The 24,181-nt window shown below is 44.0% G+C and overlaps 1 protein-coding gene across 1 annotated transcript in view; it reads right to left on the bottom strand.

Moving 5' to 3' along the window:
* Window positions 1-16,478, bottom strand: part of PANK1 (pantothenate kinase 1) — a 54,218-nt gene extending 37,740 nt beyond the window's left edge. The window contains exon 1 of the mRNA XM_028098434.2: window positions 16,172-16,478. Coding sequence (XP_027954235.2) covers window positions 16,172-16,463 — 292 coding nt within the window. The 5' untranslated portion in view covers window positions 16,464-16,478. The remainder of the gene's footprint in view (window positions 1-16,171) is intronic.
* Window positions 16,479-24,181: the final 7,703 nt, after the last annotated feature.

Genomic DNA, 24,181 nt, shown 5'->3' with positions numbered 1-24,181 from the left:
AGGTATTTATGACAGTGAGAGGCACTGTGGCACAGAGCTGGGATACGGCCGTAAACTTGCCCCTTTTGGCACTTAACATTCCAGTCTGCAAGGACTGATCGTTAATCAAGAACAATCAGGAAAGAGTGAAAACTCTGCTATGAGTGAAATCCACATTGTCTTAGGACCAGACACCATTTAAAACAATCCTTTACTATTTATGAATGGCAGCTCTAAGCAGGGTTCCCTCTTAGGCACAATAACCATCGGAAAGTTAAGCTTAAGACTTCCTAGCCATTCAAGAACCTTATCATTAAACGAGATGACACTCAAACCTACAAAAAAGTTTAAAACCACAGGATGTGAGTGTTGGAGAGACGTAAGAGCACTTTGAGGGAAATGCGCATCAAAATCACAACGAGATACCACTTCGAACCCACTAGAGTGGCTGTAATTTAAAAAATGGAAAATGCCAAGTGTTGGTGAGGATGTGGAGAAATTGGGAGCCCTCTCACACTGTTGGTGGGAATATAAAGTAGTGCAGTCACTTTGGAAAACAGTCTGACAGTTCTGCAGGAGGTTAAACGTAAGCTAGTATATGATTTAGCAAATTCACTCTCAGGTACACACCTAAGAGAAATGGACACATGTCCACATAAAAAGTAGTACATGAATGTTCATAGCAGACTCATAATAGCCAGAAAGTGGAAACAACCTGAATGTCCACCAACTGATGAATGGATCAATAACCTATGCTATCTCCAGGCAATGAAGTATTATTTGGCAATAAAAAGGAATGAAATGCTGATATGCACTAAGACATAGATGAACGTTGAAAACACTATGCTAAGTGAAAGGAACCAATCACAAGAGACCACCTATTGTATGACTCCAACATATGAAATGTCCACTTTACAATAGGTAAATCTGTAAGAGGCAGAAATATTAGTGGTTGCCTGGCGTTGGGAGTTGTGGGGCAAAAAGGAGTGACCGCCAATAAATTTTCAGGGTGGGGGCCTACGGAGTGTTCTAAAACTGACTGTGGTAATGGTTGCACTCTGTGAAAACGCTACAAACCACCTAATTGCACACTTTAAATGGGTGAATTGCATATGAATTATATCTTAATAAAGCAGATTTTATGCATATATGAAGCTCTGGCCTAATCCCTTCATTTTATAGATAACTTTTTAAAATATAAATGCCAAATTGGGGTGCCTGGGTGGCTCAGTCAGTTAAACGACTGCCTTCGGCTTAGGTCATGATCCCGGGGTCCTGGGATTGAGCCCCGAGGTGGGCTCCCTGCTCAACGGGGCGTCTGTTTCTCCCTCTCCCTCTGCCCCTCCCTCCCTGCTTGTGCGCTCTCTCTCTCACACACATAAATAAGTAAAATCTTTTAAAAAATAAATAAAATATAACTGCCAAGTTATAATTGTTTTTGAAGAAAATCTTTCTAAAATGCATGACCCACTTCCCCATATTTTTAAAGAAAATAAACAGTAAAAAAAATTTAGCTCTTCCTGATGACTGACGGGCATATGAGAATCAATATTTGTGCCCATTATAGACTGATGCCCTCAGGAACCACATGAATCTGTGCCTCCCAGGCTACTATGACTTGAGTATTCTTTTGTCTCTATTTTAGCTTTCTCTGTCTTGCTTTTGGGCTAATGCTGTTAATTTCTTGCTATCAATGTTACTGCGGTATGTCTATCCCAAACCTGCTGGATATGAATGCAGAGAAACCAGAAAATCAAGTCTGTTAAAAACTGTGCCTTTGGTAAGAGTAAATAGACTCAGAGAGAGCACAGGAAGTACTCTGAATGCAAGATGCAAAAGCATCTCCAATTTTATCTACTTTCCAACGTTTAATCACACCAAAGAGTGATTTGGGTGGCTCATAAGTGTTTGCTTCCTTCCAGGTTCTCAGCTGCCTTCTGGCTCATCGCTGGCAAGTTTCCAGAAGTGACGATCACTGTCATTAGTAATAAATGTTTTCTTTTACTATAAAAATTTTTATCAAAGGCACAGCTAAATGTAATATCTAGTTGGAAAAGAGGTTGCAACTTTAAAAATATGAGTATTCAAAATATTTCAAAGATTTTATTTATTTATTCATGAGAGACAGAGAGAGAGAAAGGCAGAGGAAGAGGGAGAAGCAGGCTCCACGCCTAGCAGGGAGCCCGATGCGGGACTCGATCCCAGGACCCTGGGATCATGACCTGAGCTGAAGGCAGACACTTAACCATCTGAGCCACCCGGCACCCCAAAATATTTTATTTATCTAGTGCCATTTAGTTTGGGGACAGAGTGCCCTTCCCCATCAAGGTAATATTTTCCAAACAACTTAGCAGTGGAAATTTATTACATCTGAACTCTGGACTTCACATATGAAAGAGATAAAAGCAACATCTTTACATTGGTTTACTTTACAAAATGCATTACACATTTAATGTAAAGTTCATCTACAAAAACAACGCTGTTTTGATGACTGTAAAGGCTAGACAGTTGTCACTTATAGACGATAGCTGTAGTCTCATCAACTTCAGCATCCAATTTATTTTTGTACTTTGTATGGATTACACAAGATGGAGAAAAGTTTGACTCACAGAGAGTAGGTGCAAATTCTAACTGTTTTTTGAACAGCTTTCCTTGCAATCCGGGGATTTCTGGAATCAAAACAGATTCAGTAACTTGGAAAGATTTACTGAAAATGTTTCACAAAAAGCTGAACACTGGAAATAACTAACAACTCCTCCTTTTGCTCGTAACAAACATAAAAATCAAACAAAAGCATCTAAACTTTAGAGTGAGCGTTAAAGCTCTAAACTGGACAGGTTATTCATTTACTTGTTATTATATAACTGACCTATGCCAGAGTGAAGCATTTCCCAAGCAAAAACTAAGCCTTGCCTAAAATTGAATTGAGTGTAGTACACTTGTACTAAAGTGGTATATTGGCCTGTGCAATTTTATGTGGACATACGTGCACAGGCCAAACTTTTTAAAAGACTTCAGAGCTACCAACTTGCCAATCAATGGTCAGTTTATAAGAATTCAGGAGCTTATTCCAAGGTCTACAAAAAATGGGTTAATCCAGCAGCAGCTCTGTTCCAACTAACATTAAGGGCTTACTATGTGCCGAGTTCTGCGCTAGGAGCTTTACATGCAATATCTGATTTAATTCTCCTAACCCAATGCAATAGGCAAAAATGACAGAACCGAGGATGAGAAGTTAAGGAACTCACCCAAACATTAGTTAGGTGGTTTCCAACATGATTTTAACCACAGCTTTTAAAAAGACAAAAGTATTTTTAAAGAATTTTGAATGAAATATTTGGACCCTTTTTAAAAAGTTCCATCCTGCACATAGCTGATGCATAACAAATATCCACCGACTAAAAGACAAAGGTGCAACCATTTGTACACCATTACTTACACAACCCAGTATAAAAACAGATATTAGTAATGTCCCTAAATTACTAGAAAATATCACATGATAGTATTCTGTCAAAGAAGACAAAAATGTATAAAGTGCATCTGAAGCACGTTTTTCATAAAACTGAAAAACTCCTAATACTGACAAGAGTAAGCCAGTCCTGGCAGTTACAGAGGTAAGAATTCACTGATGTTTCAACCGGTTTGATCCCCAGGAATGCTTGACAAACAAGAGTGATACTAAATAGATTCAGGATCTTTTCCTTTGTTTTTGTGAGTAATTTGAAATGCAGGGGCATCGGTCTAAAGATTGTCTGGAATGGCAAACCGCACAAATTTCAGCAATACCCCTCCTGGGAACCTCCTCTAAACCCCAGGTTCAACCTTTTTTTTTTTTTTTAAAGATTTTCTTTATTTGACAGAGAGACACACAGCGAGTGAGGGAACACAAGCAGGGGGAGTGGGAGAGGGAGAAGCAGGCTTCCCCCCCGAGCAGGGAGCCCAATGCAGGGCTCCATCCCAGGACCCTGGGGTCATGACCTGAGCTGAAGGCAGACGCTTAACGACTGAGCCACCCAGGCGCGCCCCCGCCCAGGTTCAACCTTGAATACAGTCCCTCCAGGCCTCCAGCCTGAGCCCAGTCCTACTTCCTATGTGTGTTCAGGATGAGTGCTAGCTTGCATGCTCTCACCCGAGTGGCTGCAGAGGAAAGAAGGGTGGAATTCTTTTAATAGTGTTCTCAAACTCTCAATCTCAAGACAAAAACTACATAGGAGGTGAAATACAAGTCACTTCTAAGCCAGTGAGTCTGGGGTGATCCCCAAGCACATTTTGGGCGCATTACAAGAATGAAGTTTCAAGTCTCACACCATGAAGAAATGGTTAAAAATTAATCATAAACAAACAATAACAGGCACTGGCAAAACAAACAAACAAAATCCACCCCACCCCGGCAAACTGAATCCTTCCAGGAAACACAATGTCAAATTTTCATCTACCTGGCAACAAACAGGATGCAACAATTTTATCTGTGGTTAGATAACTGAATTTATTCCTCTAACTGTGCACCATAAAATATTATAGTTCAACGGAAAATAACACACTGTTAAATTTTTTCAGCAATTAACAGATAAGGGTTATGTTTTTAAAAGGGGTTCTTACCTTTTAGAAATACATATGAAAATATTTACCATCGAAATGATGTATCTGAGATTTGCTGCAAATCATCCAGTTTGAAAGGGGAGGTTTGGTTGTTACAGATAAAAAAGGATAGGACTTGAATGGACAGGCTGAACAATGAGTGATTAGCGCTTCTTGGATATACACGTTGGTTTTGTATAATGTTTGAAATTTTCCTAGATAAAAAGATTTCTTTAAAATCCCCAACACTCTCCAAATATTCCTACAAGACAGTGAGAGGACAGTGGAGCATGAGTAAAACTCAAACGGGATCGAACTGGGGAAGTCCCTTTTTTTGCCCCAAGGATCCTGCTTGTGGAAACAAACATGCCAAGCTCCTTCCTCTTGGCTGGGACAAATTTCAACTTGTCCGCTCTCATCAGAAACCTGAAACGAAGATACGCCGGCAACTCCACCCTGCCGTTTCACCAACAGTAAATTAACTTTAAATCGCCCTGGACAGGTGCAAGGCTCATCGGGGCTGGACTTAACACCTATTTACAGAAGAAATGTTGGTGTTTCCCAATCCACGTGTAATGACCATGTAGCTCAAAACAATTGAAGTCATTCAAAATAAAAACAATAGGGAATCATAAAATGAGTATAAAGAAGCCCGAAGTTATGATTTCCCTGTGATTAACACTTTGGTGCATGCATGGATACATATCTGTATACATAAAGTCACGTATACTGTTTTCTTCTTTCCTTAGTTCTCCTGCTGCATTGCTGGTACATTAACACCTGCTTGTTCTACCTACTGGGTGATCCAGCACTGAACCCAACTGCATTTGGGGTAGGAATTTAAAAAGGAGAAAGGGAGGCAGATAACAATGCAATTCTAAATTTTACCCTTACATCATAGCGGGCCCTCAAATATTTGTAGAACACTTGCTTTCCTGAGAATGAAGCTCCTTTGTCTAACTCCCCATCTTCTGGCATTGTCCTACTTAGCAGAGGACATGTTGACCTTTTCCTCCCCTTCTGACTCAAATGCCTTAATAATTCAGCTGGTATTACTGATGCTCTCTGGGACTTTCCTCTGCGTGACCCATGACCTGTTTTCTAGTCAGTGGTGTACTGGTAAATGTTTAGCAACTGGCTCTCTAAAAATAAAGCCTTGATTTTTACTCTTCACTAATCTCCACAGTATAAATACACCCACTGTAGCCAATTTCAAGCTACTGACTTAAGGACATTGAATGCAGAGTTAGGAAGTAATGTGTACAGCCAGCTCTCAGAGCCTGTAGGAGCCGGCACCAGCACATCAAGGGGACTCCTCGTGGTTTGTCCCGGATAATCCCAGTTTATGCCTGTGGTCCTGGCATAATTATTCATGATACCCCCACCACTCTTTAAAAGGGTTGATGTTAGGGGCACCCGCGTGGCTCAGTTAGGCATCTGCCTTCCGCTCAGGTTGTGATCACAGGGTCCTGGGATCGAGCGCCATGTCGGGCTCCCTGCTCAGTGGGGAGTCTGCTTCTCGCTCTCTCTCTGCTCCTCTCCCCCATTCATGCTCTCTCTCTCTCAAAAAAATAAATAAAATCTTTGAGAAAAAAAAAAGTGTTGATGATCTCTTATGCAGTCACTCCAAAGAATAAATCACATTTGGGCCACTTCCTTATAGTAAAAACCTTCCATAAAAGATAAGAAGATGTGGTATCTCCTTGACCAAACAGATATTACCTTCCTTTCCCTAAATACACAGCATGTCTTTAGATGTTTTTCATCAAACATTGGTAGTTGGGAAAGTATGAAGAGTAAGCAGACAGCCTCAACTATGTTCAAGTCTTCTGATTCATACACACAGAGTTTAGTGACTTTGGAAATGCCATAGTATTTGAGTAAAATCAAGCCAGGCAACTGGCTTCAGTCTATACTCCAGCTTGGAATCATGTGAAGCCAAGTATCACATGTAAAGTCTAGCCCAGGGATAAAAACTGGTTAGCCCCTGTGGGACCCATAGCCTTGTTAAATCTCAGTGTTCAAGGTCACCCAGGTCAGTACTTACCTAGTCCCCTTCATGACAACCCCAGGAGGCCATCGTCTGTCTAAGCTTTACTACTGTTGGCAACCCATTACAACCAGTACTGAATCGCATGGATGATGGAGTCTGGCAGGTGAGTCCGTGGGTCTTGGTTTCTCTGAGGGTAGGACCCCAAGGAAAAGTCAAGATAAAATAGCTGTCTTTAAATATCTAGTGAGCAGTCACGTAGAAGAGAGATTGGACAAAATGATGGTCAAGGTAGAAGTTACGGGAGTCTGATTTGACTACTGGGAGGAAGGAAGGGCATCTAACACCACCACCCATAATAGCTAACATTTGAGTGCTTACGTTCTGCCGGAAGCCTCATCACACTGCTGACCCACATCAAGCTTGAGGTCACACAAGTTCACCCCTGCCTCTCTCACTCCTGGACCTCCTGCCTCAGGCTGTAAAGGAATTGTTTGTCCAGAAGCCCCAGATGATTCCTAGTAACCGACACCGTCCAGGCTGGTCCCCACTCCCAGAGGTTCGTGTAGGCTCACACTGTCCAGAGGCACAAGCTAAAGGCCCCGTGGCCCCGATTCAGCATGGAGACAAGGCCGGGTGCCCCAGAAGGTTCATGTGCTAGTCTTAAAGGCAACAAGTGCCCAGAAATATCCATCTCCTCATCTGCCAGAACAAAGTTTGCCAGGCTGCACATTAAAAAGAAGGCCTAAGAACTCCACGCAGCTGTTCTGAATTCTGAAGCCTTGTCCGATTCATGCAGCTTTTACAAAGGCCAAGCGCTCACTTTTCTAATCCTTCTTATCTTTTTTGTGCATTGTCTGCCTCACGCAAGGGCTGAGGTATCAAACCGTAAAGATCAAAGGAAGAAACTTCCTTTTTTAAAAAGTCACTTTGTCCTGGCACTAGATTAGCAGTAAAATAAATGACAGTCTTCTTAGTCACAAAGTTGCCAACATCACCCTCAGACAGGGCACACTGTGCTCCATTTCAGGAGCTGCAATGGGGCAACTTATGAAAGTGACAATGAGCTCACTGAATTGTGACACAGGCCACGTGTCCTGCTTCTAGAAACGTCAGAGGGAGTTAGGGGAGCTTCCACGCAGGATGTGATGTCAGGTCAGTTTGGAAGACACCCGGAAACCCAGGCCCAGTCTTAGTCCAGGCAAGATGGAAATTCTGAGATTTCACAAAGTTTTGAAAGCCTCTGTGACTAAATAACAGCAATAATATTAATATTAAGTGATGACCTTTATTAAGAGTTGCTGGTGTTAATAGCAAAACGTCTTTTACTGTGCACACACCAGGGTCCAGTCATTCTATTCTACACTTATCTACATTTTCCACATTTGGTCCCCACAACTAATAAGATGGGCCCCATTATCTCTATTCAAGAAACAGTCCCAGAAGTTGAGGATCTCACCTTAAGGCTACACTGTTATTAAACAGTGCTGGGGCACCTGGGGGGCACAGTCAGTTGAGTGCCCGACTCTTGGTTTTGGCTCAGGTCATGATCTCAGGGTCCTGGGATCGAGCCCCACGTCGGGCTCTGCGCTCAGTGCGGAGTCTGTTTAAAACTCTCTGCCCCTCTCCCCCCACTCTCTTTCTCTATCTAAAATAAATAAGTCTTTAAAAAACAAAAACAACAAAAAAAACCCACAGTGCAGGGAGACTCTAAATTTAGGTCTGGTGGCTCTAAAGCTCTTTCCACTACAGAACACTACTCACACTTTCCGAGAGCCCTCTACGGTCCTGAGTCTAGCCCAGCAGAGTCAAAATCTGAACTCTGACGGTTTTACCCAGAGCCCTTGTGCCCTCCCTCAGTTTCTTCACCTGAAGAAGGAAGATCATGATAGGATCTGTCTTATTACCACTGTCTGAGTATCTTATAAACAACAGAAATTTCTTTCTCACAGTTCTGGAGTCCAAGATCAAGGTGCTGGTGGATTCGGTGTCTGGTGAGAGGCTGCCTCCTAGATGGCTTTTGGCTATAACCTCACAAGGCAGAAGCAGGGATGGAGGGGCAGGGGAGGCGGCTAGCCTTCTGAGGTCTCTTTTCTAAGGACACTAATCCCAGTGGCTCTACCCTCATGACCTAATCACCTCCCAAAGGCCTTACCTCCAAATACCATCACCTTGGGGGTTAGAAGTCAATATATGAGCCTTGGGGGACACAAGTCCATAGCAGTACCCATCTCATAGGGTGCTAGGAGTGTTTGTTCAGATAATCCATGTAAAGTGTTTAGCTCAGGGTCTGCGCATAGTAAGTGCCCCGTAATGCTGGCCACTGTTACTTCCACAGACACACGGATCAGCTTTTTGCCAAAGGTGTACACACTGCATATACTTATCTCTTCTGAGAATTTTACAGAACACACTTCTTTTCCTGACATAAATGGTAGGTTTATTGTGGCAGAAAAGACAGCCAGCTAGCTGTCAATGGACTTAGACCTGGGTCTGAATTTTGGTCCTGCCATTCACTGACTACAGGTCTTCGGGCAGGATACTTCATCTCTCTGAGCCTCTCTTTCCTCATCTGATGGAAGAGTGGGGTTGGTAATTTGCATACTTTCATAAAAACACAGGGATATAGCCGTTGCTCAATAACAGCTACTCTGATTACTCAATCAAAGTGACTACTGTTAAGCACTCACTATTGTCATGAGTTTTCCCATCCTCTTTCCAAACTATAGGGAAATCTGCTAGAGGTCCAGATCATTATTTTGATGGAACAGCCTCTTAAAGTAACATTACCTTACCCCTTCGAATTGACGGAGAATACGAACACACACACACACACACACACACACACACACGCACACACACACACGTGTGATTAGCCAGCTCTAAGCATCTAAGAGATGGCATGAATTAAGTAATGAGATACCAAGCTTGACAGCTGCACTATCCAGAGAAAAGATCTACTTAGAAATTCTGTGCACCACGTTCGGTACACTGAACAGTTTCCATATCTGAATCAGAATACTGCCATCCCAAGGTGAATACTGACTTACCTATTAAAGCTAAAACGCATGTAATTAAATATCATAGAAGTCAAACCTTGGCTTATTTTTACTTTCATGGCATTTGACTTGTATTAAAACCACACACACATACACAAGCCAAGCTATCACAAAACCAAACCAAACCCCAAAACCTGTCAGTTAAAACCATGACTCCTTTGTTTCCCTACTAATTCTGTTTCCAAAACCACGATGGCTTTTTGTTTTATTCACTTGGTAAGCGTTCCACATGCTAAAAATTAGCAGTACTCTTTCCAACTTTGGTTACCGTGCCAAACAAATATGCTTCGCATTAATGTTGAAATTCATTTACTGGTCTTTTGAGGAAAAGTGTTCATGTGTCTAAAAGATCCTGATACCTGACTTAACCTCTTCAATGCTGGACACTTGGGCCTTCAATTCTTTTTTATTTTAAATGTTTTATTTATTTATTTGAGAGAAAGAACATGTGAGAGCGAGCACAAGCAGGGGGAGCGGCAGGCAGAGGGAGAAGCAGGCTTCCCGCTGAGCAGGAAGCCCGATGCGGGGCTCGACCCCAGGACCCCGGGATCACGACCCAAGCCAAAGGCAGACGCCTAATGATAGAGCCACCCAGGAGCCCCTGGGCCTTCAATTCTTAATCTTCAGTTCAAATGTGCATTGCACAACTCATAATTTCATTGACAAACTTGGGAATCTGACCATGTCCCAGAAGGTAGCAATAGTATAATGAGCCCTTGCTTTCCATTTCTCTTTTGTTCTTGAATTTGCAATGCTTCCCATCCATCTAGAAGCACTGAATATGGTTGTTGTTGTCTGTTTTTTTTTTAAAGTGCATATATCTACATTCTATGCAGATACAACCAGAAAATTCTACCTATTATCTTTTTATCCTGGCTTTTCTAATTAGCCTGATTCAGAGGTAGTAGAAAGCACAAATGCCAAAGCTAAATACCCCAATATTTAGAAAATAGACACCTCTTGGGGCGCCTGGGTGGCTCAGTTGGTTAAGCGACTGCCTTCGGCTCAGGTCATGATCCTGGAGTCCCGAGATCGAGTCCCACATCGGGCTCCCTGCTCGGCGGGGAGTCCGCTTCTCCCTCTGACCCTCTTCCTCTCATGCTCTCTATCTCTCATTCTCTCTCTCTCAAATAAATAAATAAAATCTTAAAAAAAAAATCGACACCTCTTACTTTCACAACGGTGGCTATCTAAAACTGGTAACAGACTTAGGTTTCTCCGGTTTGTACCCATGAGTATGTTCTGTGCATAATGAACTCTCACCCATTTTCTGCTAGTAGTGTTCTATCTAAATGATTTGAGAAGCCAGAACTTCCCACCCCCACCCCACAGGAGGCTGCCAGCGCTGATCCAGTCCTTATTCCTGCTTGTTGCAGCACAACAGAAGAGGGAACGGAGAGGGCAGCGCTCATCCCCCGGCCTTCTGATGATGCCCAAATATTTGCCTTTCTGCAGCACAGTGTTCGGTGACTCCAACAATCCCCTTGGCATCTTTTCTTGCCCCCACTAGGGTGGCTTATCTAACAGTGTCCTGGGGTCTAAAATATCCAGTATCTCAAGGCAACATCTAAATACTACCTTGTGCCATTTCTGTTCCACCTCCAAAAAGAATGTATTCACCAATCTCAACAAAAATAACTTAAGGGGCTCCTAGGTGGCCCAGTCAGTTGAGCATTGGACTCTTGTTTTCTGCTCAGGTCATGGTCTCTGGATGGTGAGATGGAGCCTCAAGTCAGGCTCCTGCTCAGCGGGGAGTTGACTTGAGATTCTCTCTCGCTCCCTCTCTTCCCTGCCCTCTCCTCCCGCTCGCCGATGCATGTGTGCTCTCTTTCTCTCTCTAAATAAATACATTTTTAAAAACCAAACATACAAAAAACAACTTAAGAAAGAGTTATGTAGGAAGTTGTTGCTGCAGCGATGTTTATGATATAGAGACTCCCGCTACAGCCTAAAGTGAGGAGAGAAATGTTAAATAAATTCTGGTATATCCATATAATGGAATATTGGGAATACAATGCACCATTAAAAATGATGTTTGCTAAATGCTTATGATAAAATTTTATTTTTAAATAAAAGTTATCAAAACCTTATCTCAGTATGATCCAAAATTACCTGTAAAATATGGTACATTTTAAACATGTACCATAGTTTTCTCTGAGCAATGAGACTGTGAGTACTTTTTAACTGCTTTTTTTCCCTATGTGTTTGTATTATCCACTATTTTTATTGGGGAAGGGTAAAAAAAAAAAATCATTGTAGGACTGAGAGTGTTACAGCTAATCAAATAAAACATTTTGGTCTTTCTTATTCTGAGCTTGTATTTTTTTTTTTTTAACTAAGTCAGTCTGAGGTTGTCCTCTGCCAGCTTTGTTGTCCTATTCTATGGATTAACAGTGGACAGGATTCTGTATGTGGGTGATGACAGCTGGCCTTTGCTGAATAACTGCTATGTGTCAAGCAGGAATCTAAGTTCTTATTGTACATTATCTCATTTAATCCACACATCAACCCAGCGAGGTAGTATGATTATCTCCACCTCATCATACTGGAACTGAAGCAGGAAGGTGGAAATAACCGGCCTCAGGCCATCCAGCTGCATTTCAAATTCGTGCCCTCCTGGGTATGAATGGCTACACCATTTATTTATTTATTTATTTTTTTAAAGATTGTATTTATTTATGTATTTATTTGACAGAGAGAGACACAGCGAGAGCAGGAACACAAGCAGGGGGAGTGGGAGAGGGGGAGGCGGGCTTCCCGCCGAGCAGGGAGCCCAATGCGGGGACCATTTATAACACATTAGGTCCTCACAGCATTTTATTAGGACTGTTAGAATGTTTCAGAATATTTGGGAAATGCGCTGACTCCATAAGGTGCTACTTACATGTACTTCGAAGAATCAAAGCACCAAGGAGCAGGCCAAAGGAATCTCCCAGTTGATACTTCATGGAAATTCCACTGTAGGACTTTTGCCAAAGTCTTTCTTATGGATGGACATGGCTACCTCAGTGAGGTAGAGATGTGACTTGTACCTTTTCTCCGTGACCTCGATCAAGTGTTCATGTCCCCAAGGAGCAAGGCATAAGAGAAAAAAACTATATCACCTATATATAATCAGACTTCCAACTTAATTGAGGAGATAAGACAAATAACACACATGAAACAATCAGCACAAGGCAAACAAACAAACAAACAAAAACCCCAAACCATAAGTCACGTGGAAAGACATATCAGCTCTGAAGTGTGAGAATTTGAAAGGTACAAGAAACCACACTGGAAGATCACCTAGCCAACTCAAGCATCTCAAGATGAGAGCTAGTAACTTGGTTGAGGTCACAGAGCTGCTGAGTAGTTGAGGGAAGTCAGGTAATGAAGGAAGTTCGATGAAGCGGTTAGTCTTAGAAAAGCCTTCCAACGACAAGTAGTGAGGTGACAGTACTTTTGATGAACAGCGGACAATGTTCCTCTCTCCTGCTTTAGCAAAATCAACCTGCCACTGGTCTGGTGTTTAGATTACAAGCTTGTGAAGAGTCCCTGCACTGAGATTTCATTTTTAAAACAATTACAAACTACTGAATTGTTTGTTTCATTTCACTCATTGTTTTTAAACATCAAGTATTTTATGTATTGCACTCTAACCTCGATATTACCAAACAGAAACACACCTACTCACATAAGCATTCCAGATGCTTATCTGAGAGAAGTGAGATCTGGCTGTCTTTAACACACCTCTAGTTTAGGTAGTAGACTCAGGTGTCTGATGTTGTAAACTTGTGAGTAGGAATTATTTGCCTAGCTTTGATGCTTCAATCCCCAACATACTCTTACATTTTATTTAAAGCACCCAAAACTCTTTGTTATAGTTGCTCACATAAAATCTATCAGTCAGGGATGCCTGGGTGGCTCAGATGGTTAAGTGTCTGCCCTCAGCTCCGGTCATGATCCTAGGGTCCTGGGATGGAGCCCCGCATTGGGCTCCCTGCTCGGGGGGGAGCCTGCTTCTTCCTCTCCTTCTGCTGTTCCCTCTGCTTGTGCTCTCTCTCTCTCTGTCAAATAAATAAATTAAATCTTAAAAAAAAATCTATCAGTCATTAAAAAATAAGGATATACTTAACTCTAAGTGGATTAGAAAACCTAAATATGAACTGATTGAACAATATCTTTTTTTATAAAAAGATACCTAAACATTAAAAAGACACCTAAAAGATACCTAGGCAAGGTGTAAAGATATTAAACCTAGTTTTCACTGAGGAATTTTGGTAGTGAATACAGCAGATGTGACTCAGAACACGTAAAATTTATTTCAGAAATGTTCATTCAAATTTGAGAAAAGAAAACATGGTAGGATAATGAAAAGTCAGTTTGGATGAATCCCTTTTACTTTTTTTTTTAAGATTTTATTTATTTGAGAGAGAGAGAATGAGAGATAGAGAGCACGAGAGGGAAGAGGGTCAGAGGGAGAAGAGGGTCAGAGGGAGAAGCAGACTCCCTGCTGAGCAGGGAGCCCGATGCAGGACTCATCCCTGGACTCCAGGATCATGACCTGAGCCGAAGGCAGTCGCTTAACCAACTGAGCCACCCAGGCGCCCTACTTTTTTTTTTTTTAAAGGATTTCATTTATTTATTTGACAGAACTGAGAGAGCAGGAGAGCACTAGCAGGGAGAAGCAGCTCCCCCCCCAGCAGGGAGCCCAATGTGGGGCTCAATCCCAGGACCCCGGGATCATGACCTGAGCTGAAGGCAGTCGCTTAACCAACTGAGCCACCCACGCGCACTTGGATGAATCCCTTTTAAAAGTTCATAGGTAAGTGTCCTGGTCACTGAATTTAAGATAACTTAAGAATTTAAGATAACTAAGGTTTCTATTTTTGGAAAAATACAAACCACTTTAATTTCTGACACCAAACATACAGGCATACAGTTATATTTTCTTGTATTCTAAGATAATAATCTCTGTGGGTTTGCAAGCTCAAATTAAGGCTCAAATTTGTCTTTTCTATGCTTCCAATCTATTATTAAGAGTGTACTTTAAATTCCTCAAAAATTACTTCAAAAGGTGTTATGCTCTCATAGACCATTTAAGCTAGCTCTAATACCCAAAAACTCAATACAGTTCTCTTTCAATGTATTTTATCAATTTACATTGCAAACTGTCATACAATTTGTACACACAGATCAGAGAAATAACTAAAATGTGGTTTTGAAAGAAGTAAAACAGGTTAACAAATCATAAGTAATCAATATTAAGTCCATAAAGAAAGTAATTTTCTAACAAGTCTCAAAAACAAAAATAAATACAAATTCAAGTGCTAAGTAGATGTCCTCCTTAGAACCATTGCCAAATCTGCTGTGTGGCTTCCAAGTTCCAGACAAGACTTCTAACTTTCAATCTAAACATTTCATATCTACAAAATACAAGTATCAGAGTCACGTCCCATACCGATACTTCCTAAAGTCTCAGAGATTTTAACTGGGCACAGAAAAACTAAGAGTCTAAACAAAGAAACAAAAAAGTTTGCCAAATATCAAGTTTTTACAGATATATCCAAAACCTATACTAGCAATTTCTCAGTATCAGACATATGCAAGTGGTGTTGAATGCAATCACTAATTAGTAATGCATTCTACTTACTTTGCTTTTTGCCATTTATAAGCTTCATTAAAGACACCCAGAAAGAGGTAACCAGTTGAATGAGGTTCGGCTCAGATAGGAAAAACCTGTTGTAAACTCGATCTACAAATTTACATCTCACAATGTCCTGCGGGGAAGGTACTCTTTATAGACTAATATCATATACAAGCTTTAGATTGTGAAATAACGCATTTCAGCTTTTACGCCACACACACCATTAGAAACCCTCAACTCTACAACCCCAATTCCCGGAAAAAAAAAACAAAACTCCACCTCCAATTTTCATTGGTCCACATAGTTCCGGCCCACATGGTATCAGTGGGTGTGTCGCGGCCAACAGGTCCTCTCATTGGCTGCGAAGAAAAAGCATTTAATAGGCTGTGATTTTTGGGGGGTTGTCAAACTCCACGCCTCCAGGGCTGGCGCTTGCCAACAGACCCGAGGTACTGGCGGCTACTCTGCAATTCAAAGGACAAGGTGGCTGACTGAGCGCTAGCCCCAGAAAGACGAACTCTGAGAAGGAAAAGGGGCAAGGAGAAGGGAGAGGGCGGCTCCGGTTGTCCCTCCAGTTCTACCCCTACTCCCGGACCCCGAGAAATGTTCTCACACGTGCATTTTCCCATCAACAAATTAGAAAGGCGGGCGGTGCGCTAGCCTTTTTTAGAGTCGTGACCGAAGGAGCAGCGCAGGATCCGCATTCAATCGGCCCATTCTACAGACCGAAGCAAACAAGAGTGAGGCTCAGGCAGCGATCTTTAGTGCTTGGGCGCCCCTGGGGAAAGAATCAGTCCCGGGAGTCCCCTCCGTACACTCCCCGACAGCGGGCGCTGAGGCGCACCGGGCGCGCTGCGGTGCCTGCACCGCCGCTCCCGGGTGCTGGGCCCGCGGGATGCGCCTGCCTCGCGCCAGCGCTCCCCTCGCAATGGGACTTACGCGGCCTGTTCTTTCTCCCAGAGTCCATTCTCCTCCGCAGCCGGCATTTCTTGGCCGGGGAGTCGTGCTGAGGGGGCGGTGGCTGCGGCTGGAGCTCTGGCAAGAGCGGGAGGCGCTGGGGCGCCGCGTCGCCACCGCCCGCGGGGCCCCGGCTGCAGAGGCGCGGCGGCTGGACTGGCGGCGGGTGGAAGCCGTTGTGCAGCAGCCCGTTCACGGTGGCAGCGCCGGCGTCGGCGGGGGCCCCCGGGGCGTGCGTGGCCGAGTGCTCCGGCCGCCCGCCCCGGTCGCCCATGCCGGGGGCTGGTGCGGCGGCGCGCGGGCCCCGGCTCAGGCGGCCTCGCTGGAGGTCATTCTCGGGCGTCTTTATTTCCCCGGATCCTCCCTGCGGTTTCCGATTCAGCAGCCGCAGAGCAGGCGCCGGGGGATGGCGAGCCCGGCGCTCCTCCCCTTCTCCCACCGGCTCCCCCCGCTCCTCAGCGCTTTCCCCCCCGCGCGCCCGCCCCGCCGCGCCGGCCGGGAGCATGCCGGCTCCCGGCGCGGAATCGGAGATCCCCGCGGATCCCCCAGCCGTGGCCCCGGCAACCCGCCTCCTCCTGATACCGGGGCCGCGCGACTTCAAACGCGGCTTCCTTGCCTCCCAGACCTGTCCCCGCTACTGAGCATGCCCAGTGCTGCCCGCCACCGCCACCGACGAGTTTCAACATGGGGACTGAAGTTCTCAGGGTTTGCAAAGAGATGGGCGGGTTGGGCTTTGTATCTCGGAGCAGCCGAGAGGGGACTGGGCGAGGCTGGCGCTAGAGGAGCAGGCAGGGAGGAATACGGAGGCACACAAATATTTGTAGAGGTTTCAGGTTTGCTAATCCTGCCCGCAGTGGGCTAGACACCTTTGCAAGGTCATTCACGGTGTCACCTCCAACACCCCTCCTCTCCTTGCTTTGTGAGTGTGCGTGTATTTGGTTAAGTGACCAAACTACTCACAGGCCTGAGCGGAGGGAGGAGAACGATTATTTATAGAAAGGTAGGCCGATTTGGGAAGCGAAGGGAGTGAAATTTCTTTACTGGCCCACATGCAGATACCATGTGGTTCCCTGGAGTTGTCTTTGCAGGGAGGAAACCGAGGAATACAGTGTAAGGACAGTGAAGGACACAGCTGCACACGGGATTAACCGGTGCTGGAAGAGACCAAGTAAACAGAAGCAGTCCCAAGCTATAAAAAGCACTTTCCTCACCCAGAAAGGACTTCAAGAGACAATGTCATCCTATTTATAGAGTAAGGAGTTGCCTGTGTTTTAAGAAGGAAAGGCAGCATGGCAGGGTGGTCAACACCATAAACTTTGGAGTCAGAGCTGGGTTCGAATTCCAACTCAGCCGCTGAGCAAACCCATGGAAAATTGCTCGAGTTAACACACGTGGCAATAGAAAACAGGACTGGAGATGCTCAGTAGGCAGGAAAAATTTGGGTGGTGAGGACCTTCCCAAAGTTATGTAATCCCTTGAGGCCTCAGCTTTTGAATCTCACAAGGAACTGTTGCGAGAAATCTACCTGAAGTAGCTGGTACAATCCTAGCACACAGTAAATGCTTCAAAGAGGTAGTTATTTTAATTACATTGTTATTATTAGCAGTCCACCCTTCAAGTGAGGGGAGCAAACCATGCTCACAGCCATATTTACAGTGTGATTTATTACGTGCGATGTTCTCCATCGTTTGTATGGACTGAATCTGCAGAGAAGTCAGAGGCTAGCAAGTGCGGGCTGGGCTGCTGGGTTGCCAAGCCCCTGGGACTCGGTGCCTTCGGCAGCCCGGATGGGCAATTGCTTCCAGGAGAGCCCTACCCAGAACCACGGCTTTGGAACCATAGGGGCTGATGTTTTTGAATATAGGTGAGGTTTGGTGGGGTCTGGAGCCAACAGCCAAGAGAGAATTCTTGACATGTCTTCGGTGCAAAATGGTGGGGTTTTATTAAAGCACAGGGACAGGAGCCATGGGCAGAAAGAGATGCTGCTGCCCCGGGATTGTGAGGGGTGGCTGGTTATATACTTTGGGGGGGGGAGTAAAGATAAGGGAAGATCCAAAAGGACTTTCATATGTTAAAGAAAACTCACCGGATTTTGGGGGGGGAGCTTGCTGTAGTCAAACCAAGGTTGTTTTTCCCTCCAGCAAGGCATTCATATTAAGACAGTTGGGAGCTTCCTGGAGGAGGGTTATACTCTGCCTGCCTCAAGTATTTGTCAATGGACTGCGGGTTATAAGGACATTTAATTTTATCTACATTTCCTTCTGCCTTTGTTTCCCACATCAGGGGCCACTGGAGAACTCTGGTCCAACCACTCATTTTTGCAGATAAGGAATGAGTCACAGAGAGATGGCTGAGGTTATTAAGAGCAAAACTAGGGCTAAGCCCTACATCTTCTATCCCTGACCTTATCATACTATTTGAGACATAGAGGAAAAACAAACAAACAAAGTTGGGTACTACGGCTCCTGCCTTCCTCTCCTGCTTGTGCTCCTGCTGTCGGGCAGCCTGCCAATTCCTCAAATTATTATCCCTTTGCACCTGTTATTTCCATTGCCTGAAATGCTCTTCCCCCAGACCTCTTTGTCCACTAGATTCTGACTCAATCCTCAGACCTCTGTTTCAACCTCGTCTATGTGGAGAAATCTTCTCTGACCCTTAGGACTAGATCAGGTGTTTCTACTCCCTACACTGTATCTTCATGACTCTACCAGTCTGGGACTCTACAATGCCTCTGTTCCCTTATTTGTCAATGGGGATAATAACAGGACATCACTGAGTTGTTACAATGATGAAATTAATTAACATATGCAAAGTGCCCAGCACATCATAACTGCTATGAAAAAGCTAAATAGTGTTAACGGAGGCAGGGGGAGGGGCCCAGGGGTGCAAGAGCCCCTAGCTCAGGGGGTCCCAAACAGACCAGGTCTGGCCACTTGCCGCTGACAAAAATCCAAAGGCAGAGAGTCGAGCAGTGGTAAAACAAGAAAGGGATATATTTCAGTGAGGCCAACACTGGTAAGACCTTGGACTAATGTCTCAAAGAAATACTTCCAGGTTTATATAAGGAAAATGTGGGACAAGGGTCAGTGGGTAAATGCAGCTGGGCAGTCAAGGTCAGGTTGATCAGGTCATCTTGGGGTCAATCATGCAGGCCTTGCTGGCTCAGGGCAGTCCTTACTGCTTGAGTAGTTTTGGTTCCCATCAGGGGATGCTTTGCCCACAGGGTCTTTAGCCTGACTTAAGAGATAAACTGGAAAACTGGAAAGAAGAACTTAATCAGTAATAAAGTTTGAGGTCAAAATGAAGGGAGTGGAAGTCCTCTTCAGTATTACTATTTGACTGTTGGTCTCTACCTCCCCCCCAACACACACACACACACACACACACACACACACACACACACACACTGTGATCTCCATTAAGGCAGGTGACTCTTGTTCCTCAATGTATCCTTAGGAAACTTTTGGTAATCATCTGTGACTGAATAAATGACTTGCATGATATTTTACCCAGGATGTCTCTCACTTTCTATTGTAAATTTGCTAAAAAAAAATCTCCATTGTTATTCCCAAATAGTCAAAGATATAGTTTTCAAATTCTCACATAACTTGAGCTAAGTAGTTTAGGAAGCAGTTTATATCCAATATGCAAGTGGGAGCTTTAGCAATGCAGTATCTCCAAGGACATACTTTCTCCAGCTTGACTCCTGGGCATGATGAGGAAGGCCTGAGCCAGGTGGCTCCGACCCAGGCAGGGCAAAAGTACTGGTACTGGGACAGAATGTCCTCCACCTGCTTCCTTGCTCCTGTCCTTGTCAGGCTGGTGCCCTGGATCAGTCACATCAGGCATGTGGTAGAGAGGAAGTCTCTTGGAAATGTAACTTTGAGGTATGAGCTCTCATGTGCTCCAGCAGGGGAATGGAACAAATGTTTGGAAGAGTGAGGGAAAGAGGAACCCACAAGCCACTTCTCTCCCTTTATTCATTCATTCATTCATTGATGTATTAGTCATTCATTCAGTGTGTACTATGTTGTAGGCACTAAAACAGATGGTGGGAATATAGAGACAAAATAGATACTTTCTTCACTGCCCTTGAGGGGTTTACAGTTCATAGCAAGAGAGATAAGTCTATGGTTCTCTATCAGTGTACACAAAAATAACCTAGGGAGTTTTTACTTTTTAACTCTTCATGAAAATAACATGCATACAGAAATGTATGCATATCCTAAGGATAGGGCTCTGTGAATTTTGCGCATATAAACACTCTGTGTAATTAGCACCTGATCAAGAAACGAACATTGCCAGTAATCTAGGGGATTTTTTTAAGAGCAGATTCTGGGCCCAGGTCCATGGCACTGGTTTGGAGCACAGGAGTCTGCATGGTGATGGTAAGTATTTTTTATGTATTTTATTTTTTAAAAAGATTTGTTTATTTATTTGAAAGAGAGAGTGGGAGGGAGGAGGAGCAAAGGAGGAGAGGGGGAGAAGCAGAGGGAAACAACCTCAAGCAGACTCCCCGCTAATCACGGAGCCCCTGCAGGGCGATCCCATGACCCCAAGATCACAACCTGAGCTGAAACCAAGAGTTGGTCGTCCAACCAACTGAGCCACCCGGGCGCTATGATAAGTATTTTTTAAAATTAAAGAAGCAAAACAATAGCAAAAAAACTGTTTTTGTTTTTGTTTTTTAGCAAAAAACTTTTTAAAAAATGAGATTATGATGTAGATGCTCCTTGATTGGAGAAACAATGAACAAAGCCAAGTATCACCTCTGCCAGGGGAGTAACTCTGGAGGATGCCAGAGAGAGAGCTCAGGGGAGAAGAGAGCAGGGAGGTATGCTAAGATGGAGGGTAACACTGGCTTCAGGGAGGAAATAACCCTTAAACTGAATTTTGAATAATAATGGGATTTCTTTGGGGAAGGTTGAAAAAAATTCATTCAGAAGGAGGGAAATGGAGACTCTGTGGGTGGGTTTGAAACCTTCTGGCCTGTTTGGGAATCTGCCAGGAGGTCAACAAGGCTGAAGGACAGCTTAGCAAGGGAGGAGGTGAGTGCTTGGAGCTGAAAATGTTCGATGGGTCCAAATCTCAGATGGCTTTCTGCCAGTAGGAAAGAGCTTGAACTTCTTCCCGAGGGCCACGGGAAACTGTTAAAAAGATTTAGGCTATAGAAAAACTACAAGATTTGAATTCTGGAAGGATCTCTGGTAGCTGCTTAGAGAACAGACTGGGGGAGGAGGTCCTTATTTAGGGGGATCAGAGAGAAGGCTATTGGAAAAGTTCATATAAGGGGTGATGAGGGTCTGAGTGAAGGACATAGCAGTTGGAATGAGAGCATAGGGTAGAGTCAAGAATTTTTTAAGGGTAGAATCCATAGGACTTGGTGGCCATTTGGAAGGTGAGGGAGAGGTTAAGGCTAGGATGATTTCTGTTTCGTTTGGGCAGCTGGCAAAGTGGTGGTTTCAACACGCAAGATAAAATATGCAGAAAAGGAGAATGACCTTCTACCTATATTCTCTCTGGATCTTACACTTTAAAAAGGATGATCCTTTAAAAATATAGATCTGACCCTGACATTTTTGTACCTAAATTCCTTCATGGATGCCCAACAATTCTTAATATTCTAAACTCTCTAACGGGGCTCATCCACGTCCTTCATACGCGGCCTGCCTCAGCCTTTATCTCCTGCTACTCACGCTTACACCCGGTGCTCCTATGAGACCCCAGGTACAGCTCCCCGAAGGCTTTCCCAGCAGCTCCGCCCAGGCTGGGGGCGTGCCCCTCTGGTGTAAGCCATACCACTCTCTGCCTATCACAGTCCAATTCACACTTATCACATTTTATTGTAAAACAAGAAATTTTTTTTTTTTTGTCTCCTCAAGGATGGGCAAACAAGAAACCAAAACCCGGGGCGCCTGGGTGGCTAAGTCGGTTAAGCATCTGCCTTCAGCTCAGGTCATGATCCCAGGACCCTGGGATGGAGCCCCACGTTGGGCTCCCTGCTCAGCGGGGAGTCCGACTCTCCCTCTCCCTACTCCCTCCCCACCCTGCTCTCTCTCACTCACTCTCCCAAATAAATAAATAAAATTAAAAAAAAAAAAGAAAAGAAAAAAAAGAAACCAAATCCCCCTCTCATCCAAGATGTGTTCTTTTTGACCACCTGGGTGTTGTAAATTGAAGGTTTGGATTCGAAAGCAAGTAGGCTACATGGTACATATATACAATGGAATATTATCCAGCCATTAAAAAGAAAGACATCTTGCCATTTGTGACAACTTGGCTAGACCTTGAGGGCATTATGCTAAGTAAAATAAGTCAGACAGAGAAGACAGATACTTTAGGATCCCACTTCTACGTGCAATCTAAAAAATAAAAACAGAAACAGAACTCATAGATACAGAGAACAGATTGGTGATTGGAGGTAGTGCAGAAGGGGTGAGGGTGGTCAAGATGTACAAACTTCCAGTTATAAAGTAAATAAGTCATGGGGATGTAATGTACAACATGGTGACTATAGTTAATAGTGCTGTGTTGTATATTTAAAAGTTGCTAGGAGAGTGGATCTTAAAAGTTCTCGTCCCAAGAAAAACAATTTGTAACTATGTGTGGTGATGGATGTTAATTAGACTTTTTTTTTCTTTAAAGATTTTATTTATTTATTTGTCAGAGAGAGAGGGCACAAGCAGGGGGAGAGGCATGCAGAGGAAGAAGCAGGCTCCCCACTGAGCAAGGAGCCCAATGCAGGACTCGATCCCAGGACTCTGGGATCATGACCTAAGCCGAAGGCAGACGTTTAATGACTGAGCCACCCAGGCATCCCTGTTAATTAGACTTACGATCATTTTGCAATATATACAAATATTAAATCATTGTGTTGTACAACAACAACAACAACAAAGGCAAGAAAGGAAGTAGGCTGCATTTACACCTATGTGTTATATACCTGGTCCCTGAAGCACTTCTGACAGCTCTCAGCCTCCCAAACCAATCGTAGGGGCTCCCATCTTTGAATCCCCAGGACACAAGACAGTGCCAAGCTCAAATGGGAGCTGAAAAAAATGTGTGTGGAATCATCGGAGAATGCAGTTCCCTCCTGGTACAGGGGAAGGAACTGAGGCCTCAGGAGTGGAAAGGGAGGAGAGGCCCAGGTATGGGTGAGCAGGGGCCACAAGCTTCCCTGAGGAGGTGGGCTGAGATTCAGGAGAGCAATCCTGATTGGCCTCTGTCTGTGATTGACTTTGGAGTGGCCAATGAAACATGGGGAAGGTCTGCGGGACTTAGGGAAAGGCTTCTTTCCAGAAAAAGAGGGAGGTCAGCAATGTGGATTTGTAACCTAGCGTTTAGTTACTCTAAGTAAGACTGGTTATTTTTTTAAGACAAACATAAAACCTGCCTGCCATGCCATCATTATATGTTATCACTGCGGAAATTCTAGCTATTTGCCAAAATGGAGATACAGTCAAACATGCTCAAGTTTTCATCCAAGTAATTATCACATTGATGCTACAGTGTGAGCATGGAAATAAGGTACACTTCAAGACTTAGTGTAAAAAGAATTACTGGGGGTGCCTGGCTGGCACAGTCATTGGAGCATGCGACTCTTGATCTTGAGGTTGTGAGCTCAAGCCCCGTGTTGGGTGTAGAGATTACTTAAAAAAATAAAATCTTTAAAAAGAATTATTAGAACTTTAGCTGCCAGAATAACATTGAGCCAAGATGAACTTCTTTATTTCATTTTTGCTTTTGTTATAGGTGTTGGTGCCTTGCTTAGAGATTCGCCATGAGGCCATCTCATACAAGAGATATAAGAGACGATTTTGGAGTATAGCACTATTTTCGATGACAGTGATTTTCATACTGCTTTTTCAGGGCCCTAGGGAGCAGAGCTGCTTTGGGGAGTCAGAGGCCACCAGAAACAAGCCAAAACTGTCCTGGTGTCAGGGCGCCTGGTGGCTCAGTTAGTTAAGCATCTGACTTTGGCTCAGGTCATGA

This window comes from Eumetopias jubatus, unplaced genomic scaffold, assembly GCF_037043125.1.
Source record: "Eumetopias jubatus isolate StellerSeaLion01/CBP00866 unplaced genomic scaffold, mEumJub1_p1.0 scaffold_17, whole genome shotgun sequence".
NCBI classification, from domain to species: Eukaryota; Metazoa; Chordata; class Mammalia; order Carnivora; family Otariidae; genus Eumetopias; species Eumetopias jubatus.
Note: the sequence above shows the minus strand (reverse complement) of the source record. Positions and strands in the feature narration are given on the sequence as shown.